The sequence below is a fragment of the Lampris incognitus genome, chromosome 6 (assembly GCF_029633865.1).
Source record: "Lampris incognitus isolate fLamInc1 chromosome 6, fLamInc1.hap2, whole genome shotgun sequence".
In the NCBI taxonomy this organism is placed as follows: Eukaryota; Metazoa; Chordata; class Actinopteri; order Lampriformes; family Lampridae; genus Lampris; species Lampris incognitus.
In genome coordinates, this window is record NC_079216.1 from 699,519 (window position 1) to 726,951 (window position 27,433).

Below are 27,433 nucleotides of genomic sequence, written 5' to 3' on the forward strand. Positions count from 1 at the left end.
TAGTGGTAGTGGTTGTAGTAGCAGTAGTAGTAGTAGAAGTAGTGATCCTGCATGCTAACTAAACAGAAAAACTTCAAATGCAGTGAAAAGTTGCCGGGGTTAAAATAAGAGGTGAAACGCGTGGTAACCCTGCAACACGTGTGACTTCACCCAGACCAGTGATGAACACGTATGACGGTGAGGATGACATCAGCGACTTCGTCATCCAGCTGAACATCCAGGACGCGTGTCAGGATGCCTTCCTGAAATCTGCCGCCAGGTACGGAACCTCCGTGGCTCAGGTAACGTGTCCGTGTTCAACCAAACCTACATGTTTTACGGCTGAACAGCCCGCTAACTTCCTCGTGTTCTGCTTGGCACCAGTCTGGACTCAGCGACAGACCAGAGTCTGAGGGTACTGGCTGCAATACAGCAAGGTATGTACTGACCTCATGTGGTGAAGTATGTCCTCTCTTGCTGCCTTCTCACACCAGCCGCTAAAGTCACACAGTCAACAGGTGTGCATGAGAAGCACCTGGCAGAGAGAGAGAAGGGGGGGAGACAGAGAGAGAGAGAGAGAGAGAGAGACAGACAGACAGACAGACAAAGGGGGGGGGGAGACAGAGAGAGAGACAGACAGACAGAGGGAGAGAAGAGAGGGAGGAAGAGAGACAGACAGACAGAGAGAGAGAGAGAGAGAGAGAGAGAGAGAGAGAGAGAGAGAGAGAGACAGAGAGACAGAGAGACAGAGAGACAGAGAGGAAGAGAGAGACAGAGACAGAGAGGGGGAGCAAGGGGGAGAGACCGAGAGAGAGAGGGAGAGAGAGGGGGAGAGAGGGAGGGGGAGAGAGGGAGAAAGAGAGAGGAAGAGAGATTTTTGATTTTTAAAAAGTAACTTTTATTTTTTAAGAAATACAATCACATTCAAACCACAAGCAAATAAATAAATATTTAAAAATAAAAAGTAAATCACATCAATTCTCCAGAAAAGACCAGTGGGTTGTGTTTTACTGAGCACAACACGTCTCCGAGATGAGCCCAGACAACACTGAGCTGCTGGGGAACTTTCCTTCCCCTGTAATAACTGAAGCCGATCACCATCCTGAAGCCGATCGTCATGCTGAAGCCGATCGTCATGCTGAAGCCGATCACCATGCTGAAACGGATCACCATCCTGAAGCCGATCATCATGCTGAAGCCGATCACTATCCTGAAGCCGATCGCCATCCTGAAGCCGATCGTCATCCTGAAGCCGATCGTCATCCTGAAGCCGATCACCATCCTGAAGCCGATCGTCATCCTGAAGCCGATCACCATCCTGAAGCCGATCGTCATCCTGAAGCCGATCATCATGCTGAAGCCGATCACTATCCTGAAGCCGATCGCCATCCTGAAGCCGATCGTCATCCTGAAGCCAATCGTCATCCCGAGGCCGATCACCATCCTGAAACCGATCACCATCCTGAAGCCGATCGTCATGCTGAAGCGGATCACCATCCTGAAGCCGATCATCATGCTGAAGCCGATCACTATCCTGAAGCCGATCACCATCCTGAAGCCGATCATCATGCTGAAGCCGATCACCATCCTGAAGCCGATCGTCATCCTGAAGCCGATCACCATCCTGAAGCCGATCGTCATGCTGAAGCGGATCACCATCCTGAAGCCGATCACCATCCTGAAGCCGATCGTCATGCTGAAGCCGATCACTATCCTGAAGCCGATCGTCATCCTGAAGCCGATCACCATCCTGAAGCCGATCGTCATCCCGAAGCCGATCACCATCCTGAAGCCGATCACCATCCTGAAGCCGATCATCATGCTGAAGCCGATCACCATCCTGAAGCCAATCGCCATCCTGAAGCCGATCGCCATCCTGAAGCCGATCGTCATCCTGAAGCAGATCGTCATTCTGAAGCCGATCGTCATCCTGAAGCCGATCACCATCCCGAAGCCGATCACCATCCTGAAGCCGATCGTCATGCTGAAGCGGATCACCATCCTGAAGCAGATCATCATGCTGAAGCCGATCACCATCCTGAAGCCGATCACTATCCTGAAGCAGATCATCATGCTGAAGCCGATCACCATCCTGAAGCCGATCGTCATGCTGAAGCCGATCACCATCCTGAAGCCGATCGTCATGCTGAAGCGGATCACCATCCTGAAGCCGATCACCATCCTGAAGCCGATCGTCATGCTGAAGCCGATCACCATCCTGAAGCCGATCGTCATGCTGAAGCCGATCACCATCCTGAAGCCGATCGTCATGCTGAAGCGGATCACCATCCTGAAGCCGATCACCATCCTGAAGCCGATCACCATCCTGATCAGATCATCATGCTGAAGCCGATCACCATCCTGAAGCCGATCGTCATGCTGAAGCGGATCACCATCCTGAAGCCGATCACCATCCTGAAGCCGATCACCATCCTGAAGCCGATCATCATGCTGAAGCCGATCATCATGCTGAAGCCGATCACCATCCTGAAGCCGATCGTCATGCTGAAGCCGATCGTCATCCTGAAGCCGATCACCATCCTGAAGCCGATCGTCATGCTGAAGCCGATCGTCATCCTGAAACCGATAACCCTCCTGAAGCCGATCACCATCCTGAAACCGATCACCATCCTGAAGCCGATCGTCATCCTGGCCTTCACCATCCTAGTGAACAGCAGTTTTACATCACCAGTGTCTACTGAGCTGTCCATCTTCCTCTTTCTGCTTACATCAGAAAAGAGAGGAAGAGAGAGACCGAGAGAGAGAGGGAGAGGGCGAGAGCGAGCGACAGAGAGAGAGGGGGAGAGAGAGGGAGAAAGAGAGGGAGAAAGAGGAAGAGATATCTTCCGGAAGAAGCCCAGATGTCAGGAAAATAGATACCAGTTGACTCTAGGTAGCATCACCTTAGAGCATACGATGCAGTATACTTACCTTGGTCTAATTATTACAGCATCAGGGAGTTTCAGTAGGGCAGTGAATAACCTAAAACAAAAAGCTCGCAGAGCTCTATATGCAATTAAAAATAAATTCTTTAACATTGATATACCAATCTCCATCTGGTGCAAACTGTTTGATCGTGTAATTCTGCCCATTGCGCTATATGGAAGTGAGGTATGGGGTCCACTCAGTCTTTCCAGCTACACTAGATGGGACAAGCATCCTGCAGAAACCCTACATGCTGAATTCTGTAGAATGATTCTGAAAACACAAAGGAAAACACCAAACAACGCATGTAGGTCAGAATTAGGCCGGTTTCCATTATTGATAAATGTACAAAAAAGATCTCGAAATTTCTGGATGCACTTAAATACAAGCCCAACAAATACATTGCACTTTAAAGATCTGAAAACCCAAGAACTGAACCCCTGAAAATAGTCCCCTGAAGCAGCTGGCTCTGAGACTCACTAACCCTGTAACAAATACTACAACCAACCAACCTCAGGCCAGCACTGCATTCCAAACAAAGATTATGATAAATCAGACTATAAAACAAACCAACATGAGGATAAATCAGCCATAAAACAAACAAAAATGAGGATAAATCAGACTATAAAACAAACAAACATGAGGATAAATCAGCTATAAAACAAACCAACATGAGGATAAATCAGCTATAAAACAAACCAACATGAGGATAAATCAGCTGTAAAACAAACAAACATGAGGATAAATCAGACTATAAAACAAACCAACATGAGGATAAATCAGCTATAAAACAACCAACATGAGGATAAATCAGCTCTACAACAAAAAAACATGAAGATAAATCAGACTATTAAACAAACAAACATGAGGATAAATCAGCTATAAAACAAACAAACATGAGGATAAATCAGCTATAAAACAAACAAACATGAGGATAAATCAGACTATACAACAAACATGAAGATAAATCAGACTATAAAACAAACATGAAGATAAATCAGACTATAAAACAAACCAACATGAGGATAAATCAGCTATAAAACAAACCAACATGAGGATAAATCAGACTATAAAACAAACATGAAGATAAATCAGACTATAAAACAAACAAACATGAGGATAAATCAGCTATAAAACAAACCAACATGAGGATAAATCAGCTATAAAACAAACAAACATGAGGATAAATCAGACTATAAAACAAACAAACATGAGGATAAATCAGACTATAAAACAAACAAACATGAGGATAAATCAGCTATAAAACAAACAAACATGAGGATAAATCAGCTATAAAACAAACCAACATGAGGATAAATCAGACTATAAAACAAACCAACATGAGGATAAATCAGCTGTAAAACAAGCCAACATGAGGATAAATCAGCTATAAAACAAACCAACATGAGGATAAATCAGCTATAAAACAAACCAACATGAGGATAAATCAGCTGTAAAACAAACAAACATGAGGATAAATCAGACTATAAAACAAACAAACATGAGGATAAATCAGACTATAAAACAAACCAACATGAGGATAAATCAGCTATAAAACAACCAACATGAGGATAAATCAGCTATAAAACAAACAAACATGAGGATAAATCAGCTATAAAACAAACCAACATGAGGATAAATCAGACTATAAAACAAAAAAACATGAAGATAAATCAGACTATAAAACAAACATGAAGATAAATCAGACTATAAAACAAACATGAAGATAAATCAGACTATAAAACAAACATGAAGATAAATCAGACTATAAAACAAACAAACATGAGGATAAATCAGCTATAAAACAAACCAACATGAGGATAAATCAGCTATAAAACAAACCAACATGAGGATAAATCAGACTATTAAACAAACCAACATGAGGATAAATCAGCTATAAAACAAACAAACATGAGGATAAATCAGACTATTAAACAAACAAACATGAAGATAAATCAGACTATTAAACAAACAAACATGAGGATAAATCAGCTATAAAACAAAAATACATGAGGATAAATCAGCTATAAAACAAACAAACATGAGGATAAATCAGACTATAAAACAAACCAACATGAGGATAAATCAGCTATAAAACAAACCAACATGAGGATAAATCAGCTATAAAACAAACAAACATGAGGATAAATCAGACTATAAAACAAACCAACATGAGGATAAATCAGACTATTAAACAAACAAACATGAGGATAAATCAGCTATAAAACAAACAAACATGAGGATAAATCAGCTATAAAACAAACCAACATGAGGATAAATCAGCTATAAAACAAACCAACATGAGGATAAATCAGACTATAAAACAAACCAACATGAGGATAAATCAGGCTATAAAACAAACCAACATGAGGATAAATCAGACTATAAAACAAACATGAAGATAAATCAGACTATAAAACAAACATGAAGATAAATCAGACTATAAAACAAACATGAAGATAAATCAGACTATAAAACAAACCAACATGAGGATAAATCAGCTATAAAACAAACCAACATGAGGATAAATCAGACTATAAAACAAACATGAAGATAAATCAGACTATAAAACAAACAAACATGAGGATAAATCAGCTATAAAACAAACCAACATGAGGATAAATCAGCTATAAAACAAACAAACATGAGGATAAATCAGACTATAAAACAAACAAACATGAGGATAAATCAGACTATAAAACAAACAAACATGAGGATAAATCAGCTATAAAACAAACCAACATGAGGATAAATCAGCTGTAAAACAAACAAACATGAGGATAAATCAGACTATAAAACAAACAAACATGAGGATAAATCAGACTATAAAACAAACCAACATGAGGATAAATCAGACTATAAAACAAACAAACATGAGGATAAATCAGCTATAAAACAAACCAACATGAGGATAAATCAGCTGTAAAACAAACAAACATGAGGATAAATCAGACTATAAAACAAACAAACATGAGGATAAATCAGACTATAAAACAAACCAACATGAGGATAAATCAGCTATAAAACAACCAACATGAGGATAAATCAGCTATAAAACAAACAAATATGAGGATAAATCAGACTATTAAACAAACATGAGGATAAATCAGCTATAAAACAAACAAACATGAGGATAAATCAGACTATAAAACAAACAAACATGAGGATAAATCAGACTATAAAACAAACATGAAGAAAAATCAGACTATAAAACAAACATGAAGATAAATCAGGCTATAAAACAAACATGAAGATAAATCAGACTATAAAACAAACAAACATGAGGATAAATCAGCTATAAAACAAACCAACATGAGGATAAATCAGCTATAAAACAAACCAACATGAGGATAAATCAGCTATAAAACAAACATGAAGATAAATCAGACTATAAAACAAACAAACATGAGGATAAATCAGCTATAAAACAAACCAACATGAGGATAAATCAGACTATAAAACAAACAAACATGAGGATAAATCAGACTATAAAACAAACAAACATGAGGATAAATCAGACTATAAAACAAACAAACATGAGGATAAATCAGACTATAAAACAAACCAACATGAGGATAAATCAACTATAAAACAACCAACATGAGGATAAATCAGCTATAAAACAAACAAATATGAGGATAAATCAGACTATTAAACAAACAAACATGAGGATAAATCAGCTATAAAACAAACAAACATGAGGATAAATCAGCTATAAAACAAACAAACATGAGGATAAATCAGACTATAAAACAAACATGAAGAAAAATCAGACTATAAAACAAACATGAAGATAAATCAGGCTATAAAACAAACATGAAGATAAATCAGACTATAAAACAAACAAACATGAGGATAAATCAGCTATAAAACAAACCAACATGAGGATAAATCAGCTATAAAACAAACCAACATGAGGATAAATCAGCTATAAAACAAACAAACATGAGGATAAATCAGACTATAAAACAAACATGAAGATAAATCAGACTATAAAACAAACATGAAGATAAATCAGACTATAAAACAAACATGAAGATAAATAAGACTATAAAACAAACAAACATGAGGATAAATCAGCTATAAAACAAACCAACATGAGGATAAATCAGCTATAAAACAAAGCAACATGAGGATAAATCAGACTATTAAACAAACCAACATGAGGATAAATCAGCTATAAAACAAACAAACATGAGGATAAATCAGACTATTAAACAAACAAACATGAAGATAAATCAGCTATAAAACAAACCAACATGAGGATAAATCAGACTATAAAACAAACAAACATGAGGATAAATCAGACTATAAAACAAACAAACATGAGGATAAATCAGACTATAAAACAAACAAACATGAGGATAAATCAGACTATAAAACAAACCAACATGAGGATAAATCAACTATAAAACAACCAACATGAGGATAAATCAGCTATAAAACAAACAAATATGAGGATAAATCAGACTATTAAACAAACAAACATGAGGATAAATCAGCTATAAAACAAACAAACATGAGGATAAATCAGCTATAAAACAAACAAACATGAGGATAAATCAGACTATAAAACAAACATGAAGAAAAATCAGACTATAAAACAAACATGAAGATAAATCAGGCTATAAAACAAACATGAAGATAAATCAGACTATAAAACAAACAAACATGAGGATAAATCAGCTATAAAACAAACCAACATGAGGATAAATCAGCTATAAAACAAACCAACATGAGGATAAATCAGCTATAAAACAAACAAACATGAGGATAAATCAGACTATAAAACAAACATGAAGATAAATCAGACTATAAAACAAACATGAAGATAAATCAGACTATAAAACAAACATGAAGATAAATAAGACTATAAAACAAACAAACATGAGGATAAATCAGCTATAAAACAAACCAACATGAGGATAAATCAGCTATAAAACAAAGCAACATGAGGATAAATCAGACTATTAAACAAACCAACATGAGGATAAATCAGCTATAAAACAAACAAACATGAGGATAAATCAGACTATTAAACAAACAAACATGAGGATAAATCAGCTATAAAACAAACAAACATGAGGATAAATCAGCTATAAAACAAACAAACATGAGGATAAATCAGACTATAAAACAAACAAACATGAGGATAAATCAGCTATAAAACAAACCAACATGAGGATAAATCAGCTATAAAACAAACAAACATGAGGATAAATCAGCTATAAAACAAACCAACATGAGGATAAATCAGCTATAAAACAAACCAACATGAGGATAAATCAGACTATAAAACAAACCAACATGAGGATAAATCAGGCTATAAAACAAACCAACATGAGGATAAATCAGGCTATAAAACAAACCAACATGAGGATAAATCAGCTATAAAACAAAGCAAGAACAATTATCTGAAACATTGGAACGCTGAAATCAAAACTCAAAAACAAACTAGAAGTCTACCGGGCCCTAAAAACAAACTATGATCTGGAAGAACACCTCTTAACTGTCAGAGACAGGAAGCAGCGACAGATCCTCACCAAATACAGGCTCAGTGACCACAGTCTAGCCATTGAAAAGGGGAGACACAAAAAGACGTGGTTGCCAAAAGAGCATCGAACATGTGGTCAGTGCAGGACAGATGAGGTGGAGACAGAGGGGCACTTCCTCCTTAAATGTGACATATGTGAAAAACAGCGCCAGGCTTTTGTCCAGGAGCTGGAACATGTGACTCCAGAGTAGCAGGAAATGGAGGACGCAGGTAAGCTGTGGGGGGTCCTGGGAGGGGGGCCAGCGGCGAGCATTGCAGCAAGATTTATATTTTCCTGCCACAACCTGAGAGACAGTGGGGGACAGCACCTATTGCTACTGTTGTTGTTTAATATCATAATCACTGTTGTTGTTGTTGTTATTATTATAATCATTGTTGTGTTGTGTTGTTGTTGTTTTACATGCTTTGGCAATATGTACACAAATGTATGTCATGCCAATAAAGCACATATTGAATTGAATTGAATTGACAGAGAGAGCAAGAGGGGGAGGGAGAGAGAGAGGGAGAGGAAAGAGAGATAGATAAATCAACAATAGAAAGAGAGACAGTATGTCAGTGTGAGGGAAGGGAAACAGATATTGACCATATCGGCTGGAGAAAGGTGGCTGAGGTGGAGGTAGTCTGTTTACTGTCAACCATTTGTCCTCCGGGCTGCAGGGAAGGTGTTGGTGTTAAAGGAGATGATGCGCCAACACCCCTTCGCTTTCAGCCAAAAAGACAGCCAAGGCTGGCTGCCCCTCCACCGAGCTGCATCACAACCTGTCCTGGAGGTCCTGGAGACAATCCTGCCAGGTAAAGCTGTTCATCTAAGACTGTACATTCTGATGCTCTTCTGTTAACGTCTCATGTCTGTCATCACATGACATTAGTCTAATGTCTGTCATCACATGACATTAGTCTAATGTCTGTCATCACATGACACACATTAGATGAATGTCTGTCATCACATGACATTAGACTAATGTCTGTCATCACATGATGTCATCACACGACAGACATTAGACTAATGTCTGTCATCACATGATGTCATCACACGACAGACATTAGACTAATGTCTGTCATCACATGATGTCATCACACGACAGACATTAGACTAATGTCTGTCATCAAATGACATTAGACTAATGTCTGTCATCACATAACACACATTAGACTAATGTCTGTCATCACATGACAGACATGAGCCTATCTGCTGGGACAGTGAAAGAAGACAAAAGCATGAGGAAGAAACTCAAAGAAGGCTGAATCAGTTCATCTGGACACAACATTTATTGACGAATACGTTTCATCACTCGTCTAACTGACCTCTTCAGTCTAAGGGCCCTGACACACCATGCTGATGGCGATTTATGTCCGTCGATGAATGTCTGTGGCCCTAGTTTTTCCGGTGTGTCCCGCACCATCAGCACTAGTCAGACCCCTGTCGGCAGCTTTTCAGCTGATTCAGCATGTTGCAACTTACCTGACGGGTCGCTCCTACCAGGTGACATGGAGGGGATCTATGTCGGAGCCTCGCAGACTGACTACAGGCGTTCCACAGGGTTCGGTTCTGGGTCCTCTCCCTTTCTCCCTGTACACGACATCCCTGGGTTCTGTTATTTGCTCGCATGACTTCTCTTACCATTGTTATGCCGATGACACCCAGCTGATCTCGTCCTTTCCTCCCTCTAATACACAAGTAGAGACACGCATTGCTGCGTGTTTGACTGACATCTCAGAGTGGATGGCGACACACCACCTGAAGCTCAATTTGGACAAGACAGAGCTGATGTTCCTCCCGGGGAAAGGTTGCCCGCACCGAGACCTGGCCATCAGCATTGACAACACCGTCGTGATGCCAACTCTGACTGTGAGGAATCTGGGTGTGATCCTGGACGACCAACTGTCGTTTGCTGAAAACGTTGCATCGGTTGCTCGCTCCTGCAGATTTCTCCTCTATAACATCAGGAGGATTTGCCCTTTCCTCACCGACAAGATGGCACAGGTGCTCATCCAGGCTCTGGTCATCTCCCGGCTGGACTACGGCAACTCCCTCCTTGCTGGTGCCCCGGCGTCAGCCATCAGACCTCTGGAGCTTGTTCAGAAAGCTGCAGTTCGCCTGGTGTTCAACCGCCCTAAGTTCTCCCACACAACTCCCCTTCTCATGTCCCTACACTGGCTCCCAGTAGCTGCTCGCATCCAGTTTAAGACTCTGGTGCTAGCCTACAGGGCAGTGAAAGGAACAGCTCCATCCTATCTCCAGGCCATGGTCAAGCCTTACACCCCAGCCCGACCACTTCGCTCTGCTTCCTCGGGACGCCTGGTTGCCCCGCCGCTCTGAGGCCCCTGCTGCCGATCGACCCGGTCCCGGCTCTGTTCTGTCCTGGCCCCACAGTGGTGGAATGAACTCCCCACTGATGTCAGGACAGCAGAGTCGCTGCCCATCTTTCAGCGCAGGTTGAAAACTCACCTCTTTAAGAACTACTACCCTGTTACTTGTTATTACCACTTATTGTATTCACTCATTAAAAAAAAATCTCTTTCTCGTGCTTTTACTTTAGCACTGGTTTTGCTCTTAGGTGCTTATTTAGATGCACTTATGACCTCTGATGACTAATGATGCTCTTATTGTAATTCGCTTTGGATAAAAGCGTCGGCTTAATGACTGGAATGTAATGTAATGTAATGTTGGATCAGCAGAGCCCGCCGGTGAGAGAGATCACTCTGATTGGCTGTTCAGCGAATCAGCGCAGAACCTACATGCTAGTTGGCCGTGGGCTGTAGTCTTTGTGATGTGTTCAAGTGCTACTTTTTGGCCCAGACGGCAGGCAACAAGAGGCGACGCAACAGTCGGCCTTCATCCCCGCTAGTTGGTTTGGTGTGTCTGGACCCTTAACTGACTGCAGGTGTCCCCACCCTAATAAACAATACAATGGCATTACGACCGAAACCAACCATCAGTTTCATATGCACATATGGGTGTGACAACTAACTAGAGTTACAATGGTCATGTGTACTATTCGGAAAGGATTTGGGAACATCCACGTTTGGCCATTGAAACTCAAGTTAATGGTCACACCCATATGTGCACATGAAACTGGTGGTTGGTTTCGGTCGTTATGCCATTGTATTGTTTATGAGGGTGGGGACACCTGCAGTCACTGCATTGTTTATAAGGGTGGGGTACCTGCAGTCACTGCATTGTTTATAAGGGTGGGGACACCTGCAGTCACTGTATTGTTTATAAGGGTGGGGTACCTGCAGTCACTGCATTGTTTATAAGGGCGGGGACACCTGCAGTCACTGTATTGTTTATAAGGGTGGGGACACCTGCAGTCACTGTGTTGTTTATAAGGGTGGGGACACCTGCAGTCACTGTATTGTTTATAAGGGTGGGGACACCTGCAGTCAAGTGAGACTGAAGAGGTCACTTAGATGATGATGAAACTTATCTGTCAATAAAAGATGTGTCCAGATGAACTGATTCAACCTCCTGGGATTTTCTTATCTGGATTATTGAGCCTGCATCAAGACATGAGGACGAAGCATTAAACATACATTAGAAAAACACAAAGAAAAATAGTCTTTAATTACTGTAAAAAAGAGACGAGGGAGGTACTGCTTAGATCAAGAGGTGGATTTTTTTCAGCTGAATGAATCCTAAACAAAAAACCCCAGTGATGTCGTATCCAAGAAAATTAAGGCTGTTCTGATCTGCCCTCTGGTTTGTCAGTAAGGGAATGTTAGTGTACATTACTTGGAGCAGCCAAAAGTAGTAGCCGAAAGTAGCAGTAGTAGTAGTAGTAATAGTAGTAGTAGTAGTAGTAGTGTACATTGCTTGTAGTAATTGATCATGCTGAAATATACTATCCAGATAGACACACAGTATCATATTGGTTCACACTTAAACTCATGATTGACCTTTATTTTGATACATTGCAAGAAATATGGTGACCTTTATTTCGATACGTCACAAGAGATATCCTGTGTATTGTGGAATAGGGAACCATCCATCCATCCATTATTCAAACCGCTTATCCTGCTGTCAGTGTTGTGGGGATGCTGGAGCCTATCCCAGCAGTCACTGGGCGGCAGGCGGGGAGACACCCTGGACAGGCCGCCAGGCCATCACAGGGTAGGAATAGGGAACCCTCAGCAGTAAACAAGTCATGTGAAGCACAGATGTGCGCATGGTGAAAGCTTCTCTCATGTCTGAAACTTTTCTCAGACCCTCAAAAGCAAAGACTTTTCACTCATAAATGTTCACCTGTCATACACGAAGATTGTCAATATAGGAGTAAGGCACTCGCTTCCTTGCCTGTGAAAATCGAGTTTGGCTGGCTGTTTAACTACGTTAACATACTAGTTGTATAGAACATGTAGCGGAAACAGTACAGTGAAAAGCCACACCATCAGTGGGTGCAAGAAAAAAATACAAGGACACAGCCATGGACTCTGGCTCCGAAACCAGTGTCAAAGATGAAAAGGCTAAGCCAGAAGCTAGCCCCAAGTGTTCATCTTCCTCCAAGTCTTCAGCCAAGGCAGCATCAAGAGCTGGCTCTAAACGCTCATCTTCTAAGTCGTCTGTCATTGAGGCAGCCAACAGGGCCAGAGCCTCTGCCTCAGCTGTGCTTACCAAGGTGGCCTATGTTAAAAACAACTGGAAATCAAAAAAGAGAGCTAGGCTTGATCTAGAAAAAGCTATGCTGGAAGTAGATTTGGAAGCTTTGGAGATTGAAAAGGAAGCAGCAAATGCACGGGTAAAAGCTGAGGTCTTAGAAGCAGCTGCAGCTATGGATCATGAAGACAGGCAAAATGTAAGAAGTACTGCCCCACCGAGTGGTCCAACAGAGAACAGAGGAGTATGTGCAATACCAAACACAGCTCAAGACTCCAGCTTTTGCTTTGTCACCGCACAACAAAATCTTACAGTGGGAAAAATCCTGAGCTGCAGACATCACCCGTGGTCACAGAGGAAAAGCCCACGCACAACGTCTTCACACACTCAGTGAATGAGCACACACATGTAACTAAACACAAACTTTCATAAGGGACACCAGGTAACCCAAAGAGACAATCTGATCAGTATCCACCTCCTCATGCCAACACCCCACCTAAGATAGACTTTGCCAAGTTCAGTAGAAGTTCTTGACTCTTTACTTAGTGTCCAACCTCTCATCCAACTCAGCATATGTGCATCCCTACCAAAACGGTGACATTGTAAGGCAATAAAAAAACCCTGGTTCTCCAAAGAATTACAGCTCCTACACAAAGAAAAGACAAAAAAAAATGGAGACAGGGATCAGTACAGAGCAGCCAAGTATAGGTTGCGTGCTGCAATAAGAAAAGCGAAGTCCAGCTATGCAACAAAATTTGACCAATTCTCTTCCAGTAACTAGATTAACATGGAAAAATTTTAAGGAAATGACAGATTACAAAAAAGCCCTTGCTCACCTCCAGATCATAATAGCTTTAATAATAATAATAACTTTTTATTTACATAGCACTTTTCTAAAACAATGTTACAAAGTGCTTTACAAAGAAAGAAAACCAGACAAGGTAAAAATAAGAATAAGACCAAATATGAACGAGTAAAAATAAAACACTATAAATGAATAAATAAAAACAATCATCAAACATTTGTAAAAGCTTTCACAATAGAAAATGTCAAGAAGCGATTTAAAAGAAGCTACAGACTTGGTTTGTCTTCGTTCAACAGGAAGAGAGCTCCATAGTGTGGCGGCTCTAACAGCAAAAGCCCCATCACCCTTTGTGACAAACCCAGACCTGGGAATAACCAGCAAGGCTTCATCTGTGGATCTTAATGGTCGAGAGGCTGTATACCAGGTCAATAAATTAGAAATGTATGTAGGAGCAAGTCCATTTAAAACCTTAAAAGTGAGCAATAAAATTTTTAAAATCAATTCGAAATATAACAGGGAGTCAGTGGAGTGATAGGGTCGTGCCTCTTTGTCCTGATAATGAGCCGAGCAGCAGCGTTTTATACCAACTGCAGACAGTGGAGGGAGCTCTTGCTGATACCAAAGTAAAGTGTGCTACAGTAGTCAAGCCGAGAATAGATAAAAGCACGTACAACTTTTTGCAGATCGGCAATTGATAAAAATGAACTAATTATGAAGATTAGGTTTAGCCGGAGAAAGCATGACTGAACAACATGTTTGATTTGATTATCACAACTGAGGTTAGCATCGAATATTACCCCAAGATTCCTAGCAGCCTGCTTAAGACTCCCTGACAGACCACCAAGATTAGTAACAAAAGGGCTGATGGAATTTTTGGGACCAAACGCAATGACCTCAGATTTATCATCATTAAATTTGAGAAAATTTTCAGACATCCTGGATTTTATGTCAGAGAGGCAGATTGTGAGATGTATTAGGGCACTAGGATCTGTGGGTTTTAGTGGCAAGTATAACTGAGTGTCATCAGCATCAAAATGGTAAAGCACATCATGATTTTGAATGACCTGGCCAAGGGGCAGTATGTATGTAGAAAAGAGAAGGGGGCCAATAACTGAGCTTTGAGGGACACCACAACGCAACTGAGCCATCAATGAAGTGGAGGTACCCAGAACAACAGAAAAGGTTCTGTTGGTGAGATAAGAGCGTAATAAGTTAAGAGCCGAGCCCTTGATGCCAACCCAAGTCCCTAGGCAATGTGAGGATGTTGTGATCGACTGTGTCAAAGGCAGCACTTAAATTTAGGAGAACTAAAATCGACCATAACCTACCAGATAAATTAAATGAATTCTATGCAAGGTTTGAAAAACCTATTCCACCAGCCATCCCCCCATACTCCCACTCCAATGCCACCGTTCTGCATCCAGGAAGATGGGGTGAGGACTACATTCAAGAAGCTGAACATTAGGAAAGAAGCAGGGCCAGATGGCATTAGTCCTACTTTGTTGAGCCACCGTGCAGCACAATTGGCCCCAATATTTTTCACCATTTTAACACCTATCTAAGTCAATGTATCGTCCCATGGTGCTTCAAACTGTCTATACCATCATCCATGTACCAAAGTCCTCAAAGATCACCTGCCTCAATGACTTCAGACCAGTTGCCCTTACATCTATGGCCATGAAAGCGTTTGAGCATTTGAGTATATCTGTTGCCATCTTACAATGCTGTGATTGCAGTTTTGGTTGCTATGCCACTGTATTGTTTATAAGGGTGGGGATACCTGCAGTCAGTTTAGACTGAAGAAATCACTTAGATGAGTTATGAAACGTTTCTCTCAATAAATATTGTATCCAGATGAACTGATTCAACTATGATTTTCTTACCTGGATTATTGGGCATGCATAAAGACAGATCTTGCCTTGCACTGTAATTTCAGTGGCTGTTCACGGACTCAGTCTGGAGGAGAGGACAGCGATGGGGGGTGAGACACCACTCACCCTGGCCATCAATGCTGGCTTGGTGGAGAATGTGAAGAGTCTGTTGGATCATGGAGCTTCACCTCAAAACACCAACAGCAAGAATGAGTCTCCTCTGCTGCTTGGTAACCTGACGCCACACAAAAAGAAATCAGTTAGAATGATACTGAAACTCCAAGCAGCCACTTTTTCATTTACACTTACTTGTTTTATACGTGAGCAACAGAACTGAGAGGGTTCCTAGTTTATGATGAAAATCTGCTCATACTATGCTCAGCCTATCATTAGGCCGGTCACAATATCAATACATGTCTACTACTACTACTACTACTACTACTACTACTACTACTACTTTCGGCTGCTCCCATTAGGGGTCGCCACAACGGATCATCCGTTTCCATCTCTTCCTGTCCTCTGCATCTTCCTCTGTCACACCAGCCACCTGCATGTCCTCTCTCACCATATCCATAAACCTCCTCTTTGGCCTTCCTCTTCTCCTCTTCCCTGGCAGCTCCATATTCAGCATCCTTCTCCCAATATACCCAGCATCTCTCCTCCACACATGTCCAAACCATCTCAATCTTGCCTCCCTTGCTTTGTCTCCAAACCGTCCAACCTGAGCTGTCGCTCCAATATACTCGTTCCTAATCCTGTCCTTCTTCATCACTCCCAATGAAAATCTTATCATCTTCATCTCTGCCACCTCCACCTCCACCTCCTGTCTTTTCATCAGTGCCACTGTCTCCAAACCATACAACATAGCTGGTCTCACAACCATCTTGTAAAGCTTCCCTTTAACTCTTGCTGGTACCCTTCTGTCACAAATCACTCCTGACACTCTTCTCCACCCTCTCCACCCTGCCTGCACTCTCTTCTTCACCTCTCTACTGCACTCCCCGTTACTTTGGACAGTTGACTCCAAGTATTTAAACTCATACACCTTCATCACCTCTACTCCTTGCATCCTCACTATTCCACTGTCCTCCCTCTCATTCGTGCATATGTATTCCCTCTTGCTCCTACTGACTTTCATTCCTCTTCTCTCCAGTGCATACCTCCACCTCTCCAGGCTCTCCTCCACCTGCACCCTACTCTCGCTACAGAACACAATGTCATCCGCAAACATCATAGTCCATGGAGACTCCTGCCTGATCTCGTCCGTCAACCTGCCCATCACCATTGTAAACAAGAAAGGGCTCAGAGCCGCTCCTTGATGTAATCCCACCTCCACCTTGAACCCATCTGTCATTCCAACCACACACCTCACCACTGTCACACTGCCCTCATACATATCCTGCACCACTCCTACATACTTCTCTTCAATTCCCCACTTCCTCATACAATACCACACCTCCTCTCTCAGCATCCTGTCGTATGCTTTCTCTAAATCTACAAAGACACAGCGTGACTCCTTCAGGACTCCTCTATACTTCTTCATCAACATTCTCAAAGCAAACATCATATCTGTGGTGCTCTTTCCTGGCATGAAACCATACTGCTGCTCACTGATCATCACCTCTCCTCATAACCTAGCTTCTATTACTCTTTCCCATGTCTTCATGCTGTGGCTGATCAACTTTATACCTCTGTAGTTGTTACAGTTCTGCACATCGCCCTTGTTCTTGAGAATCGGTACCAGTATGCTTCTTCTCCACTCCTCAGGCATCCTCTCACTTTCCAAGATTGTGTTAAACAATCTAGTTAAAAACTCCACTGCCATCTCTCCTAAACACCTCCATGCCTCCACAGGTATGTCATCAGGACCAACTGCCTTTCCACTCTTCATCCTCTTCATAGCTGCCCTCACTTCCTCCTTGCTAATCCACTGCACTTCCAGATTCACTATCCCTACATCAGCCGACCTTCTCTCTCACTCATTTTCTTCATTCATCGGCCCCTCAAAGTACTCCTTCCACCCTCTCAGCACACTCTCCTCACTTGTCAGCACATTTCCATCTCTATCCTTGATCACCCTAACCTGCTGCACATCCTTCCCAGCTCGATCCCTCTGTCTAGCCAATCGGTACTCGTCCTTTTCTCCTTCGTTAGTGTCTAACCTGTCATACAACTCACCATACGCCTTTTCGTTTGCCTTTGCCACCTCTCTCTTTGCTTTACGCTGCATCTCCTTGTACTCCTGTCTACTTTCTTCATCTCTCTATCCCACTTCTTCTTTGCCAACCTCTTCCTTTGTATACTTTGCTGTACTTCCTCATTCCACCACCAAGTCTCCTTGTCTTCCTTCCTCTGTCCTGATGACACACCAAGTACCTTCCTAGCTGTCTCCCTCACTATTTCTGCAGTGGTTGTCCAGCCATCTGGTAATTCTTCACTACCACCCAGTGCCTGTCTTAACTCCTGCCTGAACTCCACACAATTCTTCCTTCTTCAACTTCCACCATTTGATCCTTGGCTCTGCCTTCACTCTCTTCCTCTTCTTGATCTCTAAAGTCATCCTACAGACCACCAGCCGATGCTGCCTAGCTATGTTCTCCCCTGTCACCACCTTGCAGTCTCCAATCCCTTTCAGATCGTGCCTTCTACATAAGATATAGTCCACCTGTCCATTACTCGCAAAAAAAACATTTTCCTTGCTCATCGTTGCTCAGAATGACAGAAGCCAAAGCAAATCAAGACCATTTAAAGCGCTTTATGCAACATGTGTGGCATCAACCTCTTCTGTGTCATACTGGGCATTGTGACACCACTGACATTAACAACACAAACTACTCCATAAATAAAAACAGAACCAGAGTCAATGACTAAGAAGTAACCCCTTTCCCATTCATTCATTCATTAATTTTGGGGACATTGAGGAGGGCTATTGCTAGGGAGTCTCAGCCCCTTCCGACCCCCCTGAGAAGATGTCATATCCTTCCATTTATTTCTACCTAAGTTTATTTTCTTGTATATCTATTCCTTAGTTTCATATCCCTGCTGATCTTCTTTTGTTTTTTAAGCCTCGCTTACTGTGTATTTCTGTTGGTTAAATAGCCTGACAATCAATCCTTCATAGCAGATGTAATTTGCATCCCTTTTCAATTGCTCCAGAGAGTTTCAGGACAACACAACTCCGCAGGTGCATCACTCGTGAAATATACCACTGGATAGTGAGCTGTTAGGGTTGAGTTAAAACTTAGTCAGCACTGCATAGTTTCGACAGTGAGAGCCTCTGTGCGTCCATTGAGAAGTAAGTTCCCTTTCTTGTTTGGAGATATGAGTCTGAGTTGCTACATGTAGGATGCGTAATTCATGTTCATCCTACAGGGTGTATGAGCTAATATATTGTCTTATAATAATAATAACAATAATAATAATTACATTTATTTAGCACTTTTCTAGACACCCAAAGCACTTCACACTGAAGGGGGTAATTCACTTCAACCACCACCAATGTGTAACACCACCTGGGTGGTGCATGGCAGAATGCTCACCACACATCAGCTTGAGGTGGAGAGGGAGGAGGAATCATTGAGCCATTTACATTAGGTGGCCAGATGGAGGGAGCCAGGTGGGGACAGGACACCGGGGAATCCCCTACTTATTCTGATAAGAGCCATGGGATCTTTAATGACCACAGTGAGTCAGGACCTCGGTTTAACGTCTCATCCGAAGGACGGCATCTCCTACAGCACAGTGTCCCCCTCACTGCCCTGGGGCATTGGGATTTGATATTGTTGTTTTTATTAGGACCAGAGGGAAGACTGTCCGCTACTGGCCCACCAACACCACTTCCGGCAGCAACTCATGTTTTTCCCGGGAGGTCTCCCATCCAAGTACTAGCCAAGCCCACACCTGCATAGCTCCCGTCATTTGGAAGAGCCAGATTACATGTTGGTATGGCTGCCGGCTAATATGGCTTATTATCGCCATATTATCCATCTCATGTGAGGGATGGATAAAAGACCAAGGTTTGAGGATTGGAGTGGTTGAGAAATGGAATGAGGAATGAGAAGATCACAAATGTAACAGGGGGAAAGATCATGCAGTGCTTTAAATGTAACCAATAAGATCTTATAGATTATTCTGAATTTTACGGGAAGCCAAGAATAGGGGTAATATGGGACCTACGGCTAGTTCTAGTTAGTAGTCTAGTTCTAGCTAGAAGTCTAGTTCTAGTTAATAGTCTAGTTCTAGTTAGTAGTCTAGCAGCTGCATTCTGAAGCAGCTGTAGACGATTTAAAGTAGCTTGGTTGAGGTCAGAGTAGAGGGAGTTACAGTAATCTAGACGGGAGAAAATGAAAGCGTAAATTGATTTTTCGATATCCTTAAAAGCTAAAATATTTCTGATTTTTGCAATATATCATAGCTGAAGAAAATAGGCTTGGACAAGCTTAGTAACATGGTGATTGAAAGACATTCTGGTCATAGGTGATACCAAGATTTTTAGCGGTAGGTTTGATGTTTGAATGAAGTGGACCAATAAACTGATCAACTGCAGTGGCAAAGTCCTCAGGACCAATTAAGAGAACTTCATTTTTGTCGGGGTTTAGATGGAGGCAATTAAGGGACATCCAGTCTTTGGCGGCAGCTAAGAAATCATGGAGGGAGGACAGTTGATTCAGGTTATTGGGTTTGGCAGAGAAATAGATCCGAGTATCATTGGCACAACAGTGGTATGATGTGTGTTCAAAGTGACTAAACAAATGACCCAAAGGAAGCATGTATAAAGAGAAGAGGATTGGCCCAAGGACAGACCCCTGAGGGACTCCACACAGTCGGGGAGCTGACGATGATACAAGGCTGCTAATATAAACATTAAAATATCTATCAGTCAGATAAGAGCGAAACCAATTTAACGCTGTACCAGAAATGCCAACCCAGTTCTCCAACCTATCAAGTAAGATGGCATGATTGATGGTATCAAAGGCAGCAGTTAAATCTAGGAGAATGAGAATAGTGTATTCACCTTTATCAGCATGATACATAAGAATATCCTTGGACACTCTTAGTAATGCAGTCTCAGTACTATGCTTGTGACAAAAGTCGGATTGAAATTTATCGAAAATGTTACGACCCTCAGTCAGCTGCAGGATTTGGTCCGCAACAAAGTGGCTTTCATTCAAATAAAGTGGCTTACGGTGTTGTCTATAAAATTAACTTCACATATAATTGATATTCAATTATGTCCTTTATTTTCTATGGTTATATAACCACACAAAGAGAAAACATACTTACTGTCTGAAACTATTAATTCTGCATAGTGCATGAAGTTTGCAATAAAGTTCACTGAAGATAAATTCATCTCAAGTGCATTTTTACCAATGCCCAAACGTGATTACACTGACCAGCAAACTAGTTAGTGAGAGTCAAGCACACATCTGATTTAATACCCCCATAATAGCAAATGCTGGCAGGAAGCCTCAGTTTCAGCATGTGTAGATGAATGGACAGACCACTGACAGATGAAGACGAGATGAAATGTGTTGTGTCATGCTGGACAAACAGGCTTATTTGTCAGACAGGTGTTAATGGGAAGTGATGTAGTGGTTCAGGTTAAGTTTCCAGCTGTGTGACTGTCATCCTCCTTTTTGGATCTTCTGGATAAGGGGTGAGGGCCGGTTCCTATGACATGACACATGCCTTGATCGCCTATGGAGCCTGGGTTGAGCAGATCTGCTGCAAGAAATGGACCGCCATGCACGAGGCCGCCAAGGTTGGTGACGTTAATATCCTAATGCTGCTGCTACGGAGCGGTGCTCGTGTCAACCAGAGAGACGCAATGGGGGTGACGCCACTCGCAGTAGCTGCAGACCATGGCCACCATCTCATTACCGAGATCCTGCTCAACTGTGGTGAGTGACTGCTGAGGGCTGGATGCCTGGTTCATCCTGGAGAAGTTATGATGATGGACACAGTGAAAGGAGAAGGCATCACTGTCAGGGTTTGGGGCTCTATTCCCTCTGTAGTTTTTCTGTTTTACAGAACTACTTTGGTCTATCTTTACTTGATTTAGATTGATTATGCTAAAGTAGTGGTACTATAATGTACATATAATTAATCTGCTATGGTTGGTCGATAGTAATGGTTAAGATCTGTACCCATGGTTATTCACCATCACAGGTCAAAGACTGAATGACAGGTGTTTCTGTTAACCTCAGCAGAGTGAACATCTTAATCCTGTTTCACTTTTTCACTTAGAAAGAGAACATTTTTAAATCCTTTCTCTGCCTTATTTCCCCGGAACCTCTCTTATCTGCATCATTCTGCACAGTAATAATACTGCTGGTTTCCCTTTCAGTCCATTACAATGTGAAGGATTTTTTCTTCTACAATATTTTGAGGCAAAGGTTTTTAACTTTAAAATAACAGATGTAGAACTCTTCCATCTGTTTCTGTGTAGGGAGCAAAGTGAACTCCCAGGCGTTTAATGGAGAGAGTGTTCTCATAGACGCTGCAGGGTCGGGAAATCCAGCCTGTATTCAGGTTCTGCTGGAGAACGGCGCCAACCCCAACCTGCCCAGCATCACCGGACATCTGCCCATCCACAAGGCAGCGTACGCCGGCCACTATGAGTGAGTTATCTCTGTTGTTTAGCTCTGCTGAATGAAGGCTAGCCAACAGAATGTGACAAGCTAAAGATTTACACCCATGGGGACAAAGCCCCAAAAACCAAGCTAGCGCCGCTCATAATTGGTTGCTATGGTGAGTACAGTGGTAACCAGGGTGCTAATTAAAGCGCTAATTCAACAATTATCAACCCCCCTCAGCTTTTGTTGCTGATACATCGCCATCATTTAATGCACAATAAATTCAACATGTTTATTAAAGCTGCTACAAGAACCTTTAATAAACATGATTATGAACAGGGAAATACATTATCAGTGAATAATCAGTTACACCCATGATTCATCTGCAGAATGAAATCATATGATTTTTTTCTGTATATTTCTTTAATCTATAAGTACTCAGTACACTGAAGAACGCAACAGCGGAGACATTTGTGCTTTTTCATCCCCTGCATTTGAAAAAAAAATATTGGGAATCAGAATCAGAACCATGTTTATTGGCCACGCAAGTTTGCACGCACATGGAATGTGACTCCAGTGCCGTGGCTCTCTCAGTGTACTGAACACAGAATAACAACACTACAACACAACAACCTTCACATACTACATACACAAGGACTGACTTATACAGGTGAAATAAGAGGTGATGAGGTGCAGTGGTGCAGAGAATATATCAGAGATGCTGAAATACATGTTAGCAGCTTACTGACAAACATGCCTGAGGTAGATGTACATGACAGAGTGTACCAGTATACGCACAATGTACAGAACAGTATACACAACATGCACAGTACAGTATGTACACATGTACAGTATATTATATACATGTACAGTAAAGTAGATACACGTACAGTACAGTAAATACATGTACAGTATATGCAACAGTATATGCACCATGTACAGTACAGTATATGCAACATGTACAGTACAGTATATGCAACATGCACAGTACAGTATGTACACATGTACAGTATAGTATATACATGTACAGTACAGTATACACATGTACAGTAAAGCAGATACATGTACAGTACGGTATATACATGTACAGCACAGTATATGCAACATGTACAGTACAGTATATGCAACATGTACAGTACAGTATATACATGTAAAGTACAGTATATACAACATGTACAGTATATACAACATGTACAGTACAGTAGATACAACTTATTGGATTTACTGACAGTTTTAAGTGTTCATTTGAATGACAGCCCGTGGAAAGAAAGTGTTTCTATATCTGGGTGTTTTGGGGTACAGTGCTCTGTAGCGCCTACTAGAGGGGAGGAGTGGGGACAGGTTGTGACCAGGGTGTGATGGGTCTGCAGTGATGCTGCCTGCCCGTTTCCTGAGTCTGGAGGTGTATAAGTCCTGAATGGAGGGCAGGTTGGCACCAATGATTTTCTCTGCAGACTCAACTGTCTGTTAATGTTTCGAGCAGCCCCCCTTCCCATGTCTCCAGCGGCCCCTCTTCCCATGTCTCCAGCGGCCCCCTTCCCATGTCTCCAGCGGCCCTCCTTCCCATGTCTCCAGAGGCCCCCCTTCCCATGTCTCCAGCAGCCCCCCTTCCCATGTCTCCAGCGGCCCCCCTTCCCATGTCTCCAGGGGCAGCCCGCCTTCCCATGTCTCCAGGGGCAGCCCGCCTTCCCATGTCTCCAGCAGCCCCCCTTCCCATGTCTCCAGCGGCCCCCCTTCCCATGTCTCCAGTGGCCCCCCTTCCCATGTCTCCAGAGGCCCCCCTTCCCATGTCTCCAGCGGCCCCCCTTCCCATGTCTCCAGGGGCAGCCCGCCTTCCCATGTCTCCAGCGGCCCCCCTTCCCATGTCTCCAGAGGCCCCCCTTCCCATGTCTCCAGCGGCCCCCCTTCCCATGTCTCCAGCGGCCCCCCTTCCCATGTCTCCAGGGGCAGCCCGCCTTCCCATGTCTCCAGCGGCAGCCCCCCTTCCCATGTCTCCAGCGGCCCCCCTTCCCATGTCTCCAGCGGCCCCCCTTCCCATGTCTCCAGAGGCCCCCCTTTCCATGTCTCCAGCGGCCCGCCTTCCCATGTCTCCAGCGGCCCCCCTTCCCATGTCTCCAGCGGCCCCCCTTCCCATGTCTCCAGAGGCCCCCCTTCCCATGTCTCCAGCGGCCCCCCTTCCCATGTCTCCAGAGGCCCCCCTTCCCATGTCTCCAGCGGCCCCCCTTCCCATGTCTCCAGCGGCCCCCCTTCCCATGTCTCCAGCGGCAGCCCACCTTCCCATGTCTCCAGAGGCCCGCCTTCCCATGTCTCCAGAGGCCCGCCTTCCCATGTCTCCAGAGGCCCCCCTTCCCATGTCTCCAGAGGCCCGCCTTCCCATGGCTCCAGAGGCCCCCCTTCCCATGTCTCCAGAGGCCCCCTTTCCCATGTCTTCAGAGGCCCCCCTTCCCATGTCTCCAGCGGCCCCCCTTCCCATGTCTCCAGGGGCAGCCCGCCTTCCCATGTCTCCAGCGGCAGCCCCCCTTCCCATGTCTCCAGCGGCCCGCCTTCCCATGTCTCCAGCGGCCCCCCTTCCCATGTCTCCAGCGGCCCCCCTTCCCATGTCTCCAGAGGCCCGCCTTCCCATGTCTCCAGAGGCCCCCCTTCCCATGTCTCCAGAGGCCCGCCTTCCCATGTCTCCAGTGGCCCGCCTTCCCATGTCTCCAGCGGCCCCCCTTCCCATGTCTCCAGCGGCCCCTCTTCCCATGTCTCCAGAGGCCCCCATTTCCCATGTCTCCAGCGGCCCGCCTTCCCATGTCTCCAGCGGCCCACCTTCCCATGTCTCCAGCAGCCCGCCTTCCCATGTCTCCAGCGCCCCCCCTTCCCATGTCTCCAGCGGCAGCCTGCCTTCCCATGTCTTCAGCGGCCCACCTTCCCATGTCTCCAGCGGCCCCCCTTCCCATGTCTCCAGCGGCCCAGCCACCGACGCCCACACCCCGAGTGGCCCCACTGCCAACGCTTGCACCCTGAGTGGCCCCCCCCCCGAATGGCTGTCCCGTCCACATCGCCGGCCTCCAGGTCATCCGTCTGCCCACCCGCCAGAGCTGCTACCACCCTTCAGTCAAATGGCAACTTGATTGATTGATTCTGGTTGCCCTCCATATCAGTTGCATCCATCAGTCCAGCTCACAGGCCATCCGCCTGAGATCTCGGACCTCAGACCACTTGGTTCTTTTTCTCCAGGTCGAATTCTCTTAAGTCGGACCATATTTCCGTTACACAGACGGGATCCATGGACACAGAGATACATTAGCTCATGGCTGTATATCTGACAAAGAGCTGTTATTCTGAAACACTCCATCTCTCACTCTTCTCTACTAAATTAATACACCGGATACCAGAGGATGACGTGAGGCCTATAAGACCTCTGTCAAACACGTCCACTTTGGTCTCCAAGGGGGAACAAATTCTACAACAATACAAAACTCCTAGCAGCTTTAAAAAATAAATAAATAAATATATATATATATATATATATATATATATATATATATATATGTCTTTTTTTAAAGAATATGTATATATATTTTGCTACTATGATGTGTTGGTAATTGTTGTTTAAAACTAATTTTACTCCAACGCAGTGTTGCTTTACTTTATAATAAGCTTATTTTTCACTACTATGGCAGAATTGTATTTTTTGCTTCACTATCACTGTGGCTGAAGTGTCCATTATCCCAGTAACAATCAATGTCTGTCTCCGAGGCAGTATTCTGAAGATGCTGATTCCTCTGACCACCAAGAAGGCCATCAAGGAGGCTGGTCAGAGTCCGGTCCATTCCGCGGCAGAGGGAGGCCACAGCCACTGCCTGAAGCTCCTGCTAACCAATGGCTTTGATGTCAACTATCGCATGAGCACACGCAACTCTGAAAACTACAGAGACATGAGGAGGAGCGCACTGTACTTCGCTGTGTCCAATGGGGACGTGGCCTGTACCCAAGTCCTGCTGGACGCAGGTGCCAAGACGGACCTGGACCCACTTTACTGCCTCCTGGTGGCGGTCCGTTCAGGGCGGTACGAGGTGGTGAGGCTGCTCCTGGCTAGTAAAGCGGATGTAAACTGTTACTTCACGGTGGTTAGCGATACGGTGTTTCCCACGGCGCTGCAGTACTGCCTGAAGGATGAGGTGATGATGAGACTGCTGCTAAACAATGGCTATGACGTGGAGAGATGCTTTCACTGTAACCATGACAACCCAGTTGATCCCGAGAGTGATGAAGAGACAAAGATTCCGGTGAGCTAACCACTTTTACACTTCTTTACTTCTACACAGCAATAGTTTACTGGATAAACATGATGATGTACAACATTTTTGTTAGACTAGATTGAGTCTAGTTCCCAGTGACCAACAGTAGAAGACAGTGGTTGCACTGGTCAGCTCCGTTACGATGGTGTTGAATTGAAAAGATTATGGTGCACTCCTGCAAAACTAAAGATAATGGTGCCTTGTAAAACGTTCCTCCTGTCATGATTGTTGTTAACCCTGTCGCGGCCTTTCACTTCTACAGTTCTGTGAGTTCATCAGTCTGTGTTGCGTCATGCACCTGTCTGGGGGCGTGGTCCGGATTCTCCTGGACTACGCTGGCCATGCCCGCATCTGTTCCCAACTCCGCCTCATTCTGGAGAAGCAGAGAGAGTGGCCAGAGATCTGCAACGTCCTCAGTAAGTTTCCTGAAGCAGTAGTAGGAATATTTCAGCTTGACGATCAGATGGAAGTTCCTTGTTAGCAGTTGTGGGATCGTCGTCCTTGTTGTTTTTTAACTGACAAACTCTCTCTGCTCCAATGAGCCTTTGTTTTTCTTGAGCCCCCCCCCCCCCCACACACACACACACCTTCAGTGAGTGGACGATTTCTGCTTTTCATGATGGTTTGAATGATTCAGATCTTGTAAAACTGTGTTTGGATCCCTGCAGGCAGCCCTCGCTCCCTCTCACACCTCTGCAGACTGGAGATAAGACGCCGGCTGACCCTCAGACGACTGAACAACCAAGAAATCATGAATTCAAATCTCTTCCCACCCAGAATAAAGAACTACCTGCTGTACCACGAGCTAGATCTCTACACACACAGCACAGAACTCACCATTTAA

At 43.6% G+C, this 27,433-nt stretch overlaps 1 protein-coding gene across 1 annotated transcript; it reads left to right on the plus strand.

The window, feature by feature from the left end:
• Positions 1–161: 161 nt before the first annotated feature.
• asb15a (ankyrin repeat and SOCS box containing 15a) lies at positions 162–27,433 on the plus strand. The gene is made up of 9 exons (XM_056281602.1): positions 162–259; positions 364–416; positions 9,116–9,250; positions 15,797–15,961; positions 21,386–21,631; positions 22,180–22,351; positions 26,052–26,577; positions 26,852–27,009; positions 27,262–27,433. The coding sequence occupies exons 1-9, from the start codon at positions 162–164 to the stop codon at positions 27,431–27,433; spliced, it is 1,725 nt and encodes a 574-aa protein (XP_056137577.1).